The sequence below is a fragment of the Lipotes vexillifer genome, unplaced genomic scaffold (assembly GCF_000442215.2).
Source record: "Lipotes vexillifer unplaced genomic scaffold, Lipotes_vexillifer_v1.1 scaffold382, whole genome shotgun sequence".
NCBI classification, from domain to species: Eukaryota; Metazoa; Chordata; class Mammalia; order Artiodactyla; family Lipotidae; genus Lipotes; species Lipotes vexillifer.
In genome coordinates, this window is record NW_006780611.1 from 4,492,053 (window position 1) to 4,509,485 (window position 17,433).

Consider the following 17,433-nt stretch of genomic DNA (forward strand, 5'->3'; position numbering starts at 1 on the left):
AGGGAAAGAAGAAATATATGTGTGTGTTTGTTTATGCAAAAATATTTCTGGGAGAATACATAAGAAATTGACAGCATCGATTACCTCCGGTGAGGATAACTGGGTGGTGGGGTCTAGCAATGCCAGGGAGATTTCTTACTCTTTACTCTTGTATCTTTTGGATTTTGAACTACATGAATATTTTACCCATTCAGAAATAAAAGCAAAAGTTAAAGTATATTATTTTCCATATCAGTGAAAGGCAACTTAAAAACTGTGTATAATCTGCATAACACAAAAATTATAGAGGATCTACTTGTAAGGCTGAAACAGTATTTCTTGAAACAGTTGAAGTTGGCTCAGTGGAATGATTGGTTAGCCCTCAGGGCAAATTTTTAATGCCAAAAAATTTCTCCTTTTCCTAAGTCATGTTCTCTGGAACTTTTATTTAATACTACTTAAAAATTCCTCTAACTCCTTATTTTATATAAGATCCCAGTTGTGCCAGCCATGGTATTTTATCAGGAATGCAACCTCCAAAGTAGGCATTGGATTACTGCACTGAGCAACCATTGTAAGCTATAAGTTAAGGAATTTGCAGGCTGGAAATAGAAATTATAGTCCTTCCAGAATAGGAATTTGATTGTAAATCAAATGTAAATAGGTTATTTGATACTAAATTTACTTTTAGAAGAAGTAAATTATTTTAATAAACCTAGAAACTATCAGAAAAAAACCCCTATAATTCTATGAATTGTTGCCCATTGCATTTTTAGAATTGAAGGTCTATAACATGGTGGTTATTGAGAATATGGACATTAAAATAAAAAGAACATGGACATAGATGTTTGACCAACTTTTGGTTTAGGAATTTTAGTCCCTGTATATGACTTAGGCAAGTTTCTTAATATCTTTAAGCCCCAATCTATAAAATGGAAATCATATTTACCTCACGAGGTTGAAACATAGAATCGAATAGCATAAATGCACTCTGTCAAGCACAGTATGGTAAATGGTTGCAATGACAACAGCAGCAGCCAACCAAGCAGTGAAAGTAAAATGAACCTCAGAAAACCGTTTGTCCCTCTGCTCTGAGCGGGGAAGTTGACTTGCCCACGTATGGCTGGGAAGAGAGAGCTGGCATTAGAACACCATGTGTATTATGACAGATTCTTAACTCAAAGTTCTCAATACACTTCTCTCTCTTCTCTCCAAGCCAGCCCATGGATTTTTTTCCTTTGTGTTACATTTGGCTTTTACATATCAGAAACACAAGTTAATAGATGTTCATTTTGGGAAAAAGAGCTCAAAAAGGAAAATAACCATCCCTAACATGTCCTCTAGAATAGAGTTGCCAGATAAAATGTTTGGGCATACATTTAAAAGTTATTTGTTGTTTATCTGAAATTCAAATTTACCTGGACATCCTGTATTCCTATTTGCTAAGTCTGGCAACCATACCCTAGAAAGATCTAGTGAGTATTGTGGTATATATGCCGTATATTTGATAATCAACTATATTACTCTTAACCTTTATAGGTATTGGTGTATGTATAATTGAGTCTTTACTATGAGATCAAAATATATTTACTTCACTTTTTTTTAATGGTGTCACTTTTATATTTTAATTTAATCTAGAATTCATTTTAATATGTATTATTAGATGTAGGTATTAGCTTTTTCCCCCTAAATGGTTAATTACCGGTCCCAACATCATATATTGAATAATTTTTCTTCTTCCTACTTATTTGATTGAATTTACTGATTTCTCATCAGAGTCTAAATTATTTATACTTTGTTCTTTTTTCACCTAGTTTAATGTGTTATCTCTAATTATTATTTGTAGCTATCTTATTGTATATTTATATTTATTATAATAATCTTTATTGTAATCTATAAAAGAATAATTTCTTTTAGGAAATAGTCAAGATATACATTATAAATAAGTAAACTATTAGCCCACAAGCACTGTAAAATCATCATGTATAAAACTACACTCAGGTTCTTCTTTCTGGATCTTTATCCCTCTCCTGTATTCTTCAATTCTTAGTACCACTATTCTAACCAATGAAATTCTGTTTTCTCTTCATGGATTTCCTTGTAACCTCTACAATTCCCAAGGTTTTCTGATTATATCACCTAAATATTTCTCAAATTTTTTTCCTTTTCTTCACTGTAGGTATTGGCTGATTTCATACCATCACCTCTGGCTTCACTTGGACCACCCCATTTTCTAGATACTTGCCAGATTGGTGTACTTAAAGTTCATATCTGACCATTTCACTCTCCTGTTTGCTGTTAGACTGTTCAGTGCTAATCCCCCAGCCCCCTCCACAAGCCCCATCAGTCCTCATTTGTATTTGATCCACATTCTTCCTGTGATGACATACTAAGAACTCTGTGATCTGCCCTGTCTACCAGCCTCATTCTTTCCCTTCTTTCTTGAAATGCAGACACATAGCTAGAGCTCTAGGAGTCATCTTGGACTACAAAATGACTTTGAAGATTGTCATAAAAGAAACACTGACACACACATCACTAGTGACACACTGTAGATGTAAAGTAAGCTTTATTTAGAACAACTTAGAAGCAGTGGAGCCTGTGAATTTCCTCAGCTTTCATTCCATAGAGGTGGGCTTTGACCAGGCAGAAACAGCGTGAGCTAAAAGTGTTCCAGGAGGGGGAAGCTGCCTCCATACCACTTTATATTTTTATGGGGAGGTCGGAGGAGTAAGCTGATCACGTAACAGTGGGCTTCCTGATCAGGGAAGCTGCTTTCCAGACCAACCAGAGCTTATCTACAGGAGTTCAGTTTCCATGCCATGGCTGTTGGTATCCAGTAGAGATCTAGTGTCCTTCCAAAGTTCAGACCTGATGAGAAAACTCATTGCCAAGCTAACCGTTGGGAGGGAATGGAGTCCCCAGGGCCTTCCAGAAAATAAGAAGCCTGTCTCCCTTGAGGAGTAATCCAAGTACTGAGGATGGTAGAGCAATATTATAGAAGGAGTCTTTTTTTGTTAACTATGCAACCACCATACATACGCTGGAATGTTTACCTCTGTAATTGCAAAAGAGAAATAAACTAAGTTTTCTGTTAAATATAATTAATCTACTTCTAACTAGTACCTCTGATAAGATACAGTGAAAGCCTTCAACTCCACTGGAAGCCTTCTGTGAACCTTCCAGGCTAGGTTGGAGCACCCAAGTTTTAAGCTTCCAGATTACTCTCTGTTTCTATTGTCTCATACTTTACATTGTACTGATATGTTTATATGTTTCTTTTTCCTACCAGCATGACTCCCTAAGGGTCAGTACCATATTTCACTCCCTTTTGGTCACTCCAGTCCCCAGTATAGAATGTTTCAAACACAGCAGCCACAAAGAGAATGTTTGACTGAATACAGGAATGAATGAGATTCCTGTCAGCTTTTTTTTTTAATTAGTTCACATTATGTGGTTTTAGTCCTCCACAAGCTGCCTCCTCTGCTTTGACTAATTAGAAACATTTGCAGAACACTGAGAATTGCTTTCATTTATTCTATAAAGCATATGGTTACTCATAGGACTATAAACTTTAAGCTATTTTATACCTTTGATTCCATTAAAGTTTTTTTCTTGGTCCCAGTTTCATATTCATTTTAGAGAACGTGATATTTTTGATATCCTAAAGTAACTAAGGCTGTTATCATAGTATGTCTTTGACATGTGATGTCAGATTCTTTAAAATACAGTATTATATAATACAAACTATGAGATATTAAATACAAATACTCTTGGTTTTTTCTTCTCAATATTGAATATGTTTAGAACTAATATATAATTTTATTTTGAACTTTTTAAATTGCTGCTAATCTGTTGCCTAGAATTGTTTGGGCCTTAGCAAAACAGAGTTTTGTATTTGAGTTTGTTGGCTGGTGTCCCTCATAAGCTACTGAACTCTTATTAGTGGAGTTCAGTAAGTAGTTTTTCTCATCTACAAAGTCTCAGCTGTGAAAGTTGTCATGTTACGTTCTGTTTTTATCTTTATGTACATTTCTCCAAGGTAAAATATTTTTAATTTTACAGACAGTAGCTCTTGATGGAACGTTATTTTTAAAATCTGGAGTCATCTCTGGAGGGTCAAGTGACTTAAAATACAAGGCTAGATGCTGGGATGAGAAAGAATTAAAGAATTTAAGAGACAGGAGAACTCAACTAATCCAAGAATTAAAGGTAAATCCATATTGTAAAAATTGTAGAATACCAAGTAGAGTAATTGTGTTTTTAAGCTAATTTCTTGGGTAATAAAAGTGCCATGCCTGTAGTTTAAAAGATTCAAATTATGCAGAATGGAATAAAGTAAAAAATAAAAATCTTTCCCTTACCCATCCTTACATCTCAGTGGTATTTGTTAAACATAGTTTGATGCATAGCCTCCAGAAATGTACTCTGTGTATGCAAGCATATGTGTTATTTTTCTGATTTGTTTTATAATAGACTTTTGCTATTGATAGTGTTTGCAACAAGCTTTTTCACTTAATACCATAATGTGGACATGTTTTCATTTTAGCATATAGAGAACCACTTTATTTTTAATGAATCCTGCCTGGCGTTTCATTATATAGATTTTGCTTATTTAACCAGCGTCTAAAAATGGACATTTGGTTTTTGCTATTACAAATGATGCAGCATTAAACTTTCTTTAGAGAGGGAAAATAACACAGTGCCTAAGAGTATAAATCCTATAGCCACACTGCCTGAGTTTGAATCCTGACTCTGCCACTTACCAGCAGCAGTATGACCTTAGGCAACTTACCTTACCCCTTTGTACCTTAATTTCCCATCTGTAAAATGGGGATGATAAAAGGACCTTCCTTTTAGAGTTATTTTAAAGATTAAATCAGATATTGCAGGTAAAATACTTAAAACAATGCCTGGCAAAAATCTAAGCATTATATAAATGTTTGTTGTTATATCTTGTACCTCTAAGATGATTTCCTACATGTGGGTCTAAGGATGTGTGTATTTAAAATGTTGATAGATACAGCTAAGTTCCCAGCAAAAGAAACCTGTAGTAGAGTGTGTATGTTCCTAGATTGCAACACTAGATACTAACAAATATTTTAATCTTTGCCAATCTGGTAAAGAAAAAAGTGTAATCTAATTGTTTGAATATGCAATTCTTATAACTGAGGTTGAGCATTGACTCATGTATTTATTGGTTCTTTGTAATTTTTTTCTTCTGTGAACTTTTTTTTAAAATAAATTTATTTGTTTATTTATTTATTTTTGGCTACGTTGGGTCTTCGTTGCTGCATGCGGGCTTTCTCAGCGAGCGGGGGCTACTCTTCATTGCAGTGCGCAGGCTTCTCACTGCAGTGGCTTCTCTTGTTCCAGAGCGCGGGCTCTAGGCACGTGGGCTTCAGTAGTTGTGGCACACGGGATCAGTAGTTGTGGCTTGCGGGCTCTAGAGTGCAGGCTCAGTAGTTGTGGCGCCTGGGCTTAGTTGCTCCATGGCATGTGGCATCTTCCCAGACCAGGGCTGGAGCCCATGTCCCAGGCATTGGCAGGTGGATTCTTAACCACTGCGCCACTAGGGAAGTCCTCTTCTGTGAACTTCTTATTTATTTCCTGTGCATGTTTTTCTATTAAGTATTTGTTATTTTATTACCTACTTTAAGAATTATTTGTATTATAAATAAATTACCCTTTAGTCATGTATGTTGTAAATATATTCATGTTCATGTTTCAATATTTCATGTTGTAAATATATTCTCCCCATTTTTCTTTTCTTGTGGTACGCGTGCCTCTCACTGTCGTGGCCTCTCCCGTTGCGGAGCACAGGCTCCGGACGCGCAGGCCTAGCGGCCATGGCTCACGGGCCCAACCGCTCTGCGGCATGTGGGATCCTCCTGGACCAGGGCACAAACCCGTGTCCCCTGCATTGGCAGGCGGACTCTCAACCACTGCGCCACCAGGGAAGCCCCGTAAATATATTCTCTATTCAACTTTTTTTGTCGGCTATATTGAAATGTAATTTATATACAATAATGGTCACCAATTTTAAGTGTATGATTCAATAAGTTTTGACAAATGTATGTAGTCGTGTAACCACCACCAAAATCATGATATAGAATATTTCCATAACCCTCCAAAATTCCTTTGGGCTCCTTTGTAGTCAGTACCCTCCCCTGGACCCTCTGGACCTGGGCAACTCAATCTACTTTCTATCATTGTAGCTTTTTGTGACTTAGAATTTCATATAAATGGAATCATACAGTAAGTAGTCTTTTGTGTTATGCTTTCTTCATTTAACTTAGTGCTTTTGAAATTCATATTGTGTGTATCAAAAGTTTATTCCTTTTTACCATTCAGTATCTGTTTGACATTTGACCTTGTTTTACATACATGTATTTTTAATCTTTATGTAGCCAAATTTATTAATCTTTTATAATTTCCAGATTTCAGTGTCATGCTCAGAAAGACCTTATTCTTTCTGAAAATGACAAAAGAAATTCAATAATGCTTCCTTCCAAAGTATCATTTGTTGAATATTGTAATCCCACACACACACTTACTTGAAATGTCAACTTTAACAGATACTAAGTCAGTAGAATGCTTTTAGATTATTTATTTTTCCTATTTAGCTTTCTTCTCTTGTGTATACAAATGACCAGTTTTTGATTCAAGGAGATATTCTGGCAAGGTTACTCCGCTAATTTTAATCTTTTTCTGTAAGTATAAGACCGCAAATTATGTTTTGATCTAAGTAAGGTATATAAATAAATATATTCAGCTTCTAAAGATTTTACAAATTTAGGCCTAGGCACAGAGAAAGTTCTAGGAAGGTGGCAACTTGAAATGAATCTGGCTTCCTATCCATGTTTATACTAAGCTCTTACCTGTGTGTCTCACCTGAACCTAGTGGAGAATTGGGTGCAAATGATGTCTTGGGTTCTGGAGGAGGCCACCAGGAAAAGCTGATGCAGGGCTTCTGTTGATCTTTGAAGAGTGCTGGGAGAAGAATCAGGACAAAGGGGAATCCTGGGGAGGAGGTTAAATATTTGTCCCATGTGAATATGCGTAGTCTTGAACCCCATGAAGCTAAATATTAGTAGGTTGTGGCCTCCCTATTCCTGAGTTTGGGAGAGGCCAAAGAGACCAGAGAGACGTCTTTTCCTCCGTCTCAGAGTGGGACACTGACAGTTTTCTGTTGTAACTGCTGGCCTTTGGGTGTAGAGACTACTTGTGGGGCAGCTGCCATTTAGGATACCTTAATACCCAGACCTGATCCTCAGTAGGGAAAGAAATGCACAAATGCATTTGAGGTGTTCCAGGAGCCATCAACACTTGAACAAAAAAGTAGCAGTAAGGAAATGCAATGTAGTGTCAACCCTCTCTCTGTCCCCACACACAAAAAAAGATTTTCTGGCACTAATAAATGTATTTCTAAACTATAGAATACTGTAGATGGATTGAGGGATGGGATTGCCATTATTGAGAACCAAATTAATAACCTGGAAGACCAAGTGGAACAGTATCTCAATGAGGGGGAAAAATTACAAAGATAAGGAAATCATGAGAAAAATAGAGACTTAGGTAGACTCAGGAGACTTGGCGTGAGAATAATAAAAGTTTCAGAAAGAGGAAGGGGGGCACAGAGGAGAGGAAATAATTAAACAAAAAAGAAGAAATGTCTCTTAACTGAGGATCCACCTTAATTTACCAATTGAAAGGATACACGCAGTTCCATGTAGGTTTAATGAGAAAAGGCACACATTAACACAGAAGTCCTAGGTTTTAGAGGTAAGGCTAAAATACGAAAATACGCCACCCCACTTTAAAAAATATTCCTTGTATTTTTTTTTTTTTAAATCAAGCTCGTATCTGACTACAAAACTAGATGAGACTGGAATAACAGCTATAGGCAACTGAGGGAAAAGGGCTACATCCCAAGATATCATTTACCTTTCAGGAATCTGCAGATAAGCAGATTCAGAGATAATGTCATGCATACACTCCATGTGACAAAAATACCAGAGAAAGTACTCTAAGCAACACATGGATTAGAACAGACCTAATTATAATAAATGAATAGTGCTAAACTAACTCAGCAAAACCTGGGAACTAGAGATGGAGACAGAAGTAAATATGTTCCAGAGGTCTTATCTGTGAGGAGATGAAGAAGTAAGAATATTCTAAAGATTGTATCTTGGTGGGACTAGTGTTTAAAAGTACACTAACACAGGGACAAATAACAAAAATAATGCATGAAAAGAATAAAAGATAAAAAGTAAGATGGAGGAAATAAAATTTTTGTTTATTAGTCATTACAGTAAACATGAGTGGATTTAAGTTTCCCATTAAAAGACCAAGATCATCATAGCTTAAAATAAGGCAAAACTCAGCTAAATGTCATTTGTAAGAAATTGTCTTGAAATCGAATGTTGAAAATTATGGGATGAACACCTGGCAAATGCAAACAAAAAACAACAGGAGTGACAATATCAGACAATGTGAACTTTAAGGTTAAAAATCCTCACCTATAGTAAGCTTTCAATAAATATTTATTGAATAAATTGAATAAAGAAGGACATTATATATTTAAAAACAAGATTTCCATTTTAAACCTCTTTGCAGCACATAGTACCTAAATATTTAAAGCAAGGATAGTTAATAGAAATGAAATTATAGTGAAACATTTCACTATATGTCTTTCAAAACTGGACAGACCTAGTAGATAAAAACAGTAACTTAGAGGAATTGGTAATACAATCAGTAAGCTTAAATCCAGATTCTATTTCTAACACTTATCAGCAGTGTGACTCTGAGTAAGTTACTTAAATGCTTTTATGCTTTAATTTTCTCATCAATAATAATGGGGATAATAATAGTACCTATTTCATAGCATTGTTAAGAGGATTAAGTAGGTCACTGTAAACTTTACAAAACAGTAAGTGCTCAATAAATGTGAGATATTATTTAAAATAACTATGAAACACTAAAAACTGATCATATGCTTGTCCACAATGGAAACTTCAATAGTTTTTTTTTAAAGTAGAGATTTTTATATGTCATCTTGATCATAATTTAATGAAATAGAAATAGTGACCAAAAAAATCTTTGTCTACATAAAAATTCAGAAACATATTTGTAGATAGTTTGGGGATCAAACAAGTAATCAAGAAGAAAGTTACAAAACGTCTTGAAAATGGTGAATACAAAATCTTTGAGATACAGTAAAGCTACATCAAAAGGAAAATACCTTCATTATTAAAGAAGAAAGATGAAATATAAGGGAATTTATTACTTTAAGAAATTAGAACCACCACAAAATAAACAACAATAACGGAAATTTTTTAAGCTGCAATTAACTAAACAGAAAACTCCCAATAGAAAAGGGAAAAATGAATCTAAAGCTGGTTCTTTTGAAAGACTAATAAAATAGATAAACTCTTTGCAACTCTAATGAAGGGAAGAAAAGTTAGAAGTAATCATGTACAGATCAGGAATGAGAAAATTAAAATAATTTTAAGAGAATCCTAGAAGCAAATAATTATATAGTAAAAAAAATTGAAAATCTGTAAGGATGATGTTCAGAAAAATATAAATTGCCAAGATCGACCAGAAAAAAAGTGGAACATTTGAAAAATGCGGCGGTGGCAGGCAGTGGTGTAGTTGGTTGGCCCAGTACCTATCCACAACCTTTTCCTTCCATGCTTGCCTCTATTGTAGAATCATAAAAAACTAAAACAACTTGATTTCCCAAGTTTCCTTTTAGCTAGTGGTGGCCCTGTGACAGTTTTGGAGATATAAATGGGAATGTTGGTATTATCTTTTGCATTTTCTTCTTCCTGACTGGAACGCATTCAAGAGGCTTGGAGATGCAGCAGCAGTTTTGCACCAAGAGATAGTAAGCTTGAGTATAAAAACCATTGTATTAAGAAGCTGAAAGTTGATGCTATTGTCGAGGAGCTGCATCACTGTAGACTGCTTTTGTGTGAGAAAAAAAAAAGAAAAAACACATTTTTTTAAGCCATGGTTAGTTGAATGATCTCTCATTGAAAAAAGACGCCAGGAATGTAAAATAGTGGAGGAGCTATGGAAAACAGTGTGGTGGCTACTCAGGAAATTAAAAATAGAATTATTGGGGGCTTCCCTGGTGGCGCAGTGGTTGAGAGTCCGCCTGACGATGCAGGGGACGCGGGTTCGTGCCCCGGTCCGGGAAGATCCCCCCTGCCGTGGAGCGGCTGGGCCCGTGAGCCATGGCCGCTGAGCCTGCGCGTCCGGAGCCTGTGCTCCACAACGGGAGAGGCCACAACAGTGAGAGGCCCGTGTACCGCAAAAAAAAAAGAATTATTGTATGATCCAGCAATTCTGCTTCTGGGTATATACCCCAAGGAATTGAAAGTAGGGTCTGGAATAATACCTGTACACCCATGTTTATAACAGCATTATTCACAATAGCCAAAAAGTAGAAGCAACCCAAGTGTTCATCAGCAGATGAATGGATAAACAAAATATGGTCTATACATATAATGGAATATTATTCAGCCTTAAAAAGGGAGGAAATTCTAACACATGCTACAAAATGGATGACTCTTGAAGATGTTATGCTATGTGAAATAAGCAAGTCACAAAAAGACAAATACTGTATGATTCTACTACTTATATGAGGTACCTAGAGTAGTCTCATTCATAGAGATAGAAAAGTAGAATGATGGTTGCCAGGGCCTGGGGGCTTAGAATGGGGAGTTGTTTCATGGGTCTAGTTTTCAGTTTTGCAAGGTGAAAAGAGTTCTGGAAATTGGTTGCACAACAATGCAAATGTGCTTAAACGCTATTGAACTGTACACTTTAAAATGATAAAGATGGTAAATTTTATGTATATTTTGCCACAATTAAAAAAGAAAAAGACTGGGACCAGATGGGTTTATAGCTCAGTTCTGTCTAATATAATTCTAATGTTACATAAGCCATTCTAGATCATAGAAAAAGATGGAAACTTCTCAGTTTATTTACTAAAAGTAGTATAACTTTTTAAAATACAAATTTATTATTTATTTATTACTTTTGGCTGTGTTGGGTCTTCATTGCTGCACGTGGGCCTTCTCTAGTTGCGGCGAGTGGGGGCTACTCTTCGTTTTTGTTGCGGTGTGTGGGCTTCTCATTGCAGTGGCTTCTCTTGTTGTGGAACGTGGACTCTAGGTGCGCAGGATTCAGTAGCTGTGGCGCATGGACTCAGTAGTTGTGGCTCACAGGCTCTAGAGTGCACACTCAGTAGTTGTGGCGCATAGGCTTAGTTGCTCCACAGCATATGGGATCTTCCCGGACCAGGGCTTGAACGTGTGTCCCCCGCATTGGCCCGCGGATTCTTAACCACTGCGCCACCAGGGAAGCCCCAGGATAACTTTAATATCAAATATTATAAAGATACTACAAAAAATAAAACTAAAGACTGGCTTCCCTTGTGAGTATAAATATGTAATTTCTAAATTAAATATTACTATAGAGAATTTAGCAATGTAGTAAAAGAAAAATACATCCGCTGAATGGAATTTGTTCTAAGAATACATGGGTATTTCAGTATTAAGTGATCGATCAACATAATCCATTACATTAACAAATTAAAGGCAGGAGAAAAATCATATGATCATACATAAAAAGGCATTTGATAAAGTTCAGCAGCTAGTCCTAATTAAAGTTCTAAGTAGAAGAGTAATTGGTGGAAATCACTTCAGTAAAATAAAAAATAGCTCTTACCCAAAACTAACAGAAATAATTGCTAAATGGTAAAACATAAAAACTGTTTTAGTTAAAATCAGGAAGTAGAGATATCGGCTATCACTGTTATTATTTAACATGATCTTGGAAGTTATATTAAATATAGTTAGTCACAAAATGAAATAATTTGTATAAATTTTTGAAAAGAAGAGAAAAATTGACTTTTTGCTGATAATAAGACTGTAGTTTAAAAACTACTAGGTTTAATAAGATAATCGAAGGGCTATATAAATAAACAAAACTGTGTAGTTTTTCTCTATACTATCAAAAAGCATCTAAAAAGGGAAAAATATTCTGCTCACAATAGGAATAAATATAAGTATAAAGGCACAGTAACTATTAGAAAAATAAATCTTATTGAAGGACAAAACAACTGAAAGGAAAGACATACTATATTCTTGGGTTAGAAGTCCTCCAATTAATATAACTTGAATGCAAATTCAATTAAAATATTACCAAGAGGGCTTCCTTGGTGGCGCAGTGGTTGAGAATCTGCCTGCCAATGCAGGGGACACGGGCTCGAGCCCTGGTCTGGGAGGATCCCACATGCCGCGGAGCAGCTAGGCCCATGAGTCACAATTGCTGAGCCTGTGCGTCTGGAGCCTGTGCTCCGCAACAAGAGAGGCCGCGATAGTGAGAGGCCCGGGCGCGCACTGCAATGAAGAGTGGCCCCCGCTTGCCGCAACTAGAGAAAGCCCTTGCACAGAAACGAAGACCCAACACAGCCATAAATTAATTAATTAATTTTAAAAAGGAGAACAAAATACTCAAAAGTCATAAGGAGAGTGTGTTTCCTTTAATATATATATATATATATATATATATATTACCAAGAGCGGGGACTTACCAGGTGATGCAGTGGTTAAGAATCTACCTGACAGTGCAGGGGACACAGGATCAATCCCTGGTCCGGGAAAATCCCACAGGCTGCAGAGCAACTAAGCCGGTGAGCCACAACTACAGAGCCCACGTGCTGCAACTACTGAAGCCCACGCGCCTAAAGCCTGTGCTCTGCAACAAGAGAAGCCACAGCAATAAGAAGCCCACACACCGCAACGAAGTGTAGCCCCTGCTTGCCACAACTAGAGAAAGCCCAGACATAGCAACAAAGACCCAACGCAGCCAAAAATCAATAAGTAAATAAATAAATTTTTTTTAAAAAATTACCAAGAGGACTTCCCTGGCCTGCCAATGCAGGGGACACGGGTTCGATCCTTGGTCCAGGAAGATCCACATGCCACGGAGCAACTAAGCCCGTGTGCCACAACTGCTGAGCCTGTGCTCTAGAGCCCGCGAGCCACAACTACTGAGCCTGCGCTCTAGAGCCCGTGCTCCACAACACGAGAAGCCACCGTAATGAGAAGCCTGCGCAACTAGAGAAAAGCCCACGCAGCACCAAAGACAAAATGCAGTTAAAAAAAATAAAAGATATATATAAAACCAAGAATTTTTTATTTGATAAAATGATCCTCTAATTCTTACAAATGAAGAATTTCCTGAGACTAGTCAAAAAATAGGTATAACAAAAGAGAGTGTGGTAGAACTTGTGGTAGTATTCTGTATGTTACCAGCATACAGAATACTATGAAAAGCCATTGTAACCAAGCTGAGGTAGTATTGGCATAGGAATGGGCAGATTAATGTAAAAGAATAAGGACTTCAGAAATAGGGCCCAGTATATGTGATAATTTAATATACAACTAAAATGATGTTTTAGTTTGGTGGGAAAAGGTTAGATTATTTAGTAAATGGTATTGGCACATCTAGGGAAAGTAATTTTGTGCCCCATAATATGACATATAAAAATAAATTCCAGATAGATTGAAAACTTGAATTAAAAAATATTTTAAATGAGGATACATTTTTTTTAAGTTTAAAATGAAGACTATAGGTTCTGTAGTATCAAAGAACTCTATAAATTGTCTTGAAAAAGACATGATAGAAACATCTGGGCAAAGGATAAGAGTAGTCAGTTCATAGAAGAAACCCATATGGCTAGTAAACATGAAAAAATGCTCAATATAGAATATAGCACTCAGGGGAACACATATTAAATTAGTGTTACTTCAGACATATCAGTAAGACTTGGGAAAAATGTATATGCTGGTAGAGTTGTAAAGAAACACATACTCATAACGTTATTTATAGAAATGTGAATTGTAGCCTTTGGGAAAGCAGTTGGTACCAGCTAGTATAATAAAAACATGAATACCTTTGACCCATTAAGCTCACTCTGGGGAGTCTATTGCATGGAAATAAAAACACCAATATTTAAGGGTATACATACAAGTATGTTATTGCAGCACTGTTTGTGTTGGCAAAACCTGGAAACCAAGTGAATGCCCATCATTACGAGAAGAGTTAAATAATTTTGTTACAGTCACACTGTGGAATAATACACAGCCATTAAAAGACTGAATTTAGAGCTTTATTAGTTGACCTTTGTGAGTAACTGAATGAGAAAAGCAGGAGGCAGAAAAGCATGTTTAATGTGATTCCAAATTTGTAAAACAAGACTGAAAAAAACAACATATATAGGTGAGTATGTATACACATGTTTTCATATACGGACTTGGAGTAAAAACACAGAAGAACATATACTAGCGAGTTAATTTGGTTGAGTAATAGGGTGGGTGAAGGGAGAAGGAAATGGATGAGGCAAGACAAGGATGCACTAAAAACAAGGCAACACGTATCATATGATCTCATTTATGCCATTTTTGTGCCTTGGGTGGAACATGCACTCCCCATTCCTCATTTTCATGCGCATTTCCTGTTAGGAAGATAGTTAGGTTTTTGAGGATGTTGTATGGCATCTTGGTTACTCCAGATGACTTATGTACTTAATTGCCCAGTATCAGAAGAAGGGCAGGTGGAGTGTGGATGCAGTTATATGTAAAAAGCAGTGAATTATGACATATGAAAGCACTGTGAAAAGTAAAAGTGTTGTCTGTTATAAAATATTTTTATATTTCCCTTCCTTTTTAGGATTTAATGAAGACACTTCGCAAGGAAGCAGATTTGAAACAAGTACAGACTCTAGTACAAGGAACTCATACACGACTCAAATATTCGCAAAGTGAACTAGAAATGATTAAAAAGAAGCACCTTGCTGCTTTTTACCAGGTAACATAGACTTACATAAAATTTGATGGAAATTAGAACCAGGACATAGAATTTCAGGAATTACATTTATAAAGCACCGTGTAGTTTTTATACTTTTCCCCACGATTGAGGTGTATTACAGTTCTTTAAGTTACTTTATTTTTATGGTTGTTAATGTTGTTATCCAGTTGTACCTGAATTTACCTCATCTCACAGATTCTCTTTTTTTCTGAAAGATACCTATCATGTTTTTGGCTTCACTATATAAAGCTAAAATGGCCATGTTAAAAAGACATTTTTTTCTCTTTTGTAATCAGGAACAATCTCAGCTACAAAGTGAACTGCTAAATATTGAGTCTCAATGTACTATGTTGAGTGAAGGAATCAAAGAACGACAACGAAGAATTGAGGAATTTGAAGGAAAGATACATAAGGTTATGAATGATATATTATTACTAAATGGCATGTGGAATATAGTTCTAGACCAGATACCAAATTTAGGGCTTCTTCAATATGTGCTAAAGCAAAGTTTGATAAATGCTAAGTTCTATTGGTTTGCCAAATTAATTTCCTTGTGTTTTTTTGAGAACCACTATTGGTAATCTCAAGAGAAAATGACTAGTATACATGATTATTCTCTTTAGCTCTCCAGCCTCTCCTTGTCCATTGTAAAATTTGCAGCCACTTTCTTTCTCTCACTGCCCTTAACACCAAGAAGGAAAGAACTTTGTCATTTGTGTCATCTTTTAAGGTTGTGTGTTCACTCAGTAATTTTTTCTTGAACATTTATTATATGCCAGGCACAGTTGCTTGGCTCTGGGGCACCAAAGATATGATCATCTATCCTCTACTTATAAAGTGACAGACACTTTCTGGTTTAATTCATTCCGCTGTTGCTTATCTCTAATCCTTAAAAAGTTGTTTGTCACACCATCACTCAATAACTTTCACCCATTGCCTCTGGTTCTGCCTTTTACCACATGATTTGAAACTACACTTATGTTGCCCCTTAATTATCTCTTTTCCAGGTTAAATACTCCTAATGCCTTAGTTATTTACATTTACTATGGCTCTAAGACCAATTCTGGTAACCAGCCTTTGGGTACTCTGTTATTTGTCAATGCCCAGAAAAAAAAATAATGTAAAAATACTATCTGACCAGTTCAGAGTACCCTGGAACTCTGCACATAGAACTATAACTTTCCATGGCTTGGATTATCTACTTATACAATTTATAGCTTACTGTTGTATCAGTCATATCACTTTCATATTTAATTTATATTAAACTGAAATCTGAAAGTTTTTTAACATGTCCTGTTGTTAAAACAAGTCTCTCTTATCCTATAATAGTACATAAATGCAGGGCTTTAAAAATATTAATGTTAAATGTTATTTTGTTAGATATGGCTCATTCTAGTTTTTCCAAGTGTTTTGAGTCTTAATTCTATGCTTCAGTCCTCTTGGTTTTACACTGCTTAAGACTCAAATATACTCAAATATAAAGAATATGACTCAAATATAAAGTATTACTCAAATATAAAGACTATTTTATGTATTTATGTAGAATGTTATATTTTGGTGAATGAGGTACATCCGATTTTGTATTAAACACTTCATAGGGGGCAGAACACTTAAAAGGCCAGCTGTGAGCTTTCTTACTTAGTTTTCAGGATAAGAAATTTGAAAATAGGTAAGCGTAGTTTATGGAGTTAAAGAAAGAGAAAGCACTGACTTTTCAGAGTACAGTGATGCTTGTTGGGATTAGTCTTTGGCCTAATCCAGGAAAATCTTGGTGGGAAAAACGTAGATTTAAGCATTGTCTATGTATTTTCTTAAAATTAATTATTAAACCACTTGGTTTAAAATAATTTAAAAGGTTGAAGATGATATTTTTCAACACTTCTGTGAAGAAATTGGTGTAGAAAATATTCGTGAATTTGAGAACAGACATGTTAAACAGCAACAAGAAATTGATCAAAAAAGGTATTTTTATTAAAAGATGTTGGTAAGCAGTTACTTATATATAAATGTAACTATTATTACATAATTTAAAGGAATTTGCCTGAGGTAGTCTTCATTTCAGTTTGTCAAGAAATAGCTAGTAATCATTCCTATTTTAATAAAGAGATCTAATTATTTTATTCCACAATTTTTTAAAGAGAGAAAGCACAAATATACAAAATAAGAGAATGGGGAAATAATTACACAGTGGTTATTAAAATTTATTTAGTATTCTGTAAATATCCATATATGGATGAAATTGTGTAGCCTTTCTATAAACAAACTACCAGGGAGACAATATATTAGGTGAAAATATCCCAATTATAGTAGAGAGGAAAAAGGTAAAATACTTACTACTTAGAAATAAACTAAGATGTGAAAGCAATATATAAAGAAACCTTCAAACAAGACTGAGAATTATATACAGAAATGTGAATTAAAAGGAAAGGCAAACTAGTTCTTTCATAGGAAGACTCAATGTTGTAAAGAAGTTGGTATTCCCTAATTTAATCTATAGTGTACTTTAAATATCATCTCAATACATGTATGGACAAGATTTTTTTTAACTGGATAAGGTGATTCTAG

At 35.5% G+C, this 17,433-nt stretch overlaps 1 protein-coding gene across 1 annotated transcript in view; it reads left to right on the forward strand.

The window, feature by feature from the left end:
* The window catches only part of SMC1B (structural maintenance of chromosomes 1B), an 86,833-nt gene that overhangs the window by 46,927 nt on the left and 22,473 nt on the right, over positions 1-17,433 (forward strand). Inside the window, exons 12-15 of the mRNA XM_007454089.1 lie at positions 4,045-4,191; positions 14,731-14,868; positions 15,165-15,281; positions 16,724-16,830. Of these exons, the coding sequence (XP_007454151.1) occupies positions 4,045-4,191; positions 14,731-14,868; positions 15,165-15,281; positions 16,724-16,830 (509 nt within the window). The remainder of the gene's footprint in view (positions 1-4,044; positions 4,192-14,730; positions 14,869-15,164; positions 15,282-16,723; positions 16,831-17,433) is intronic.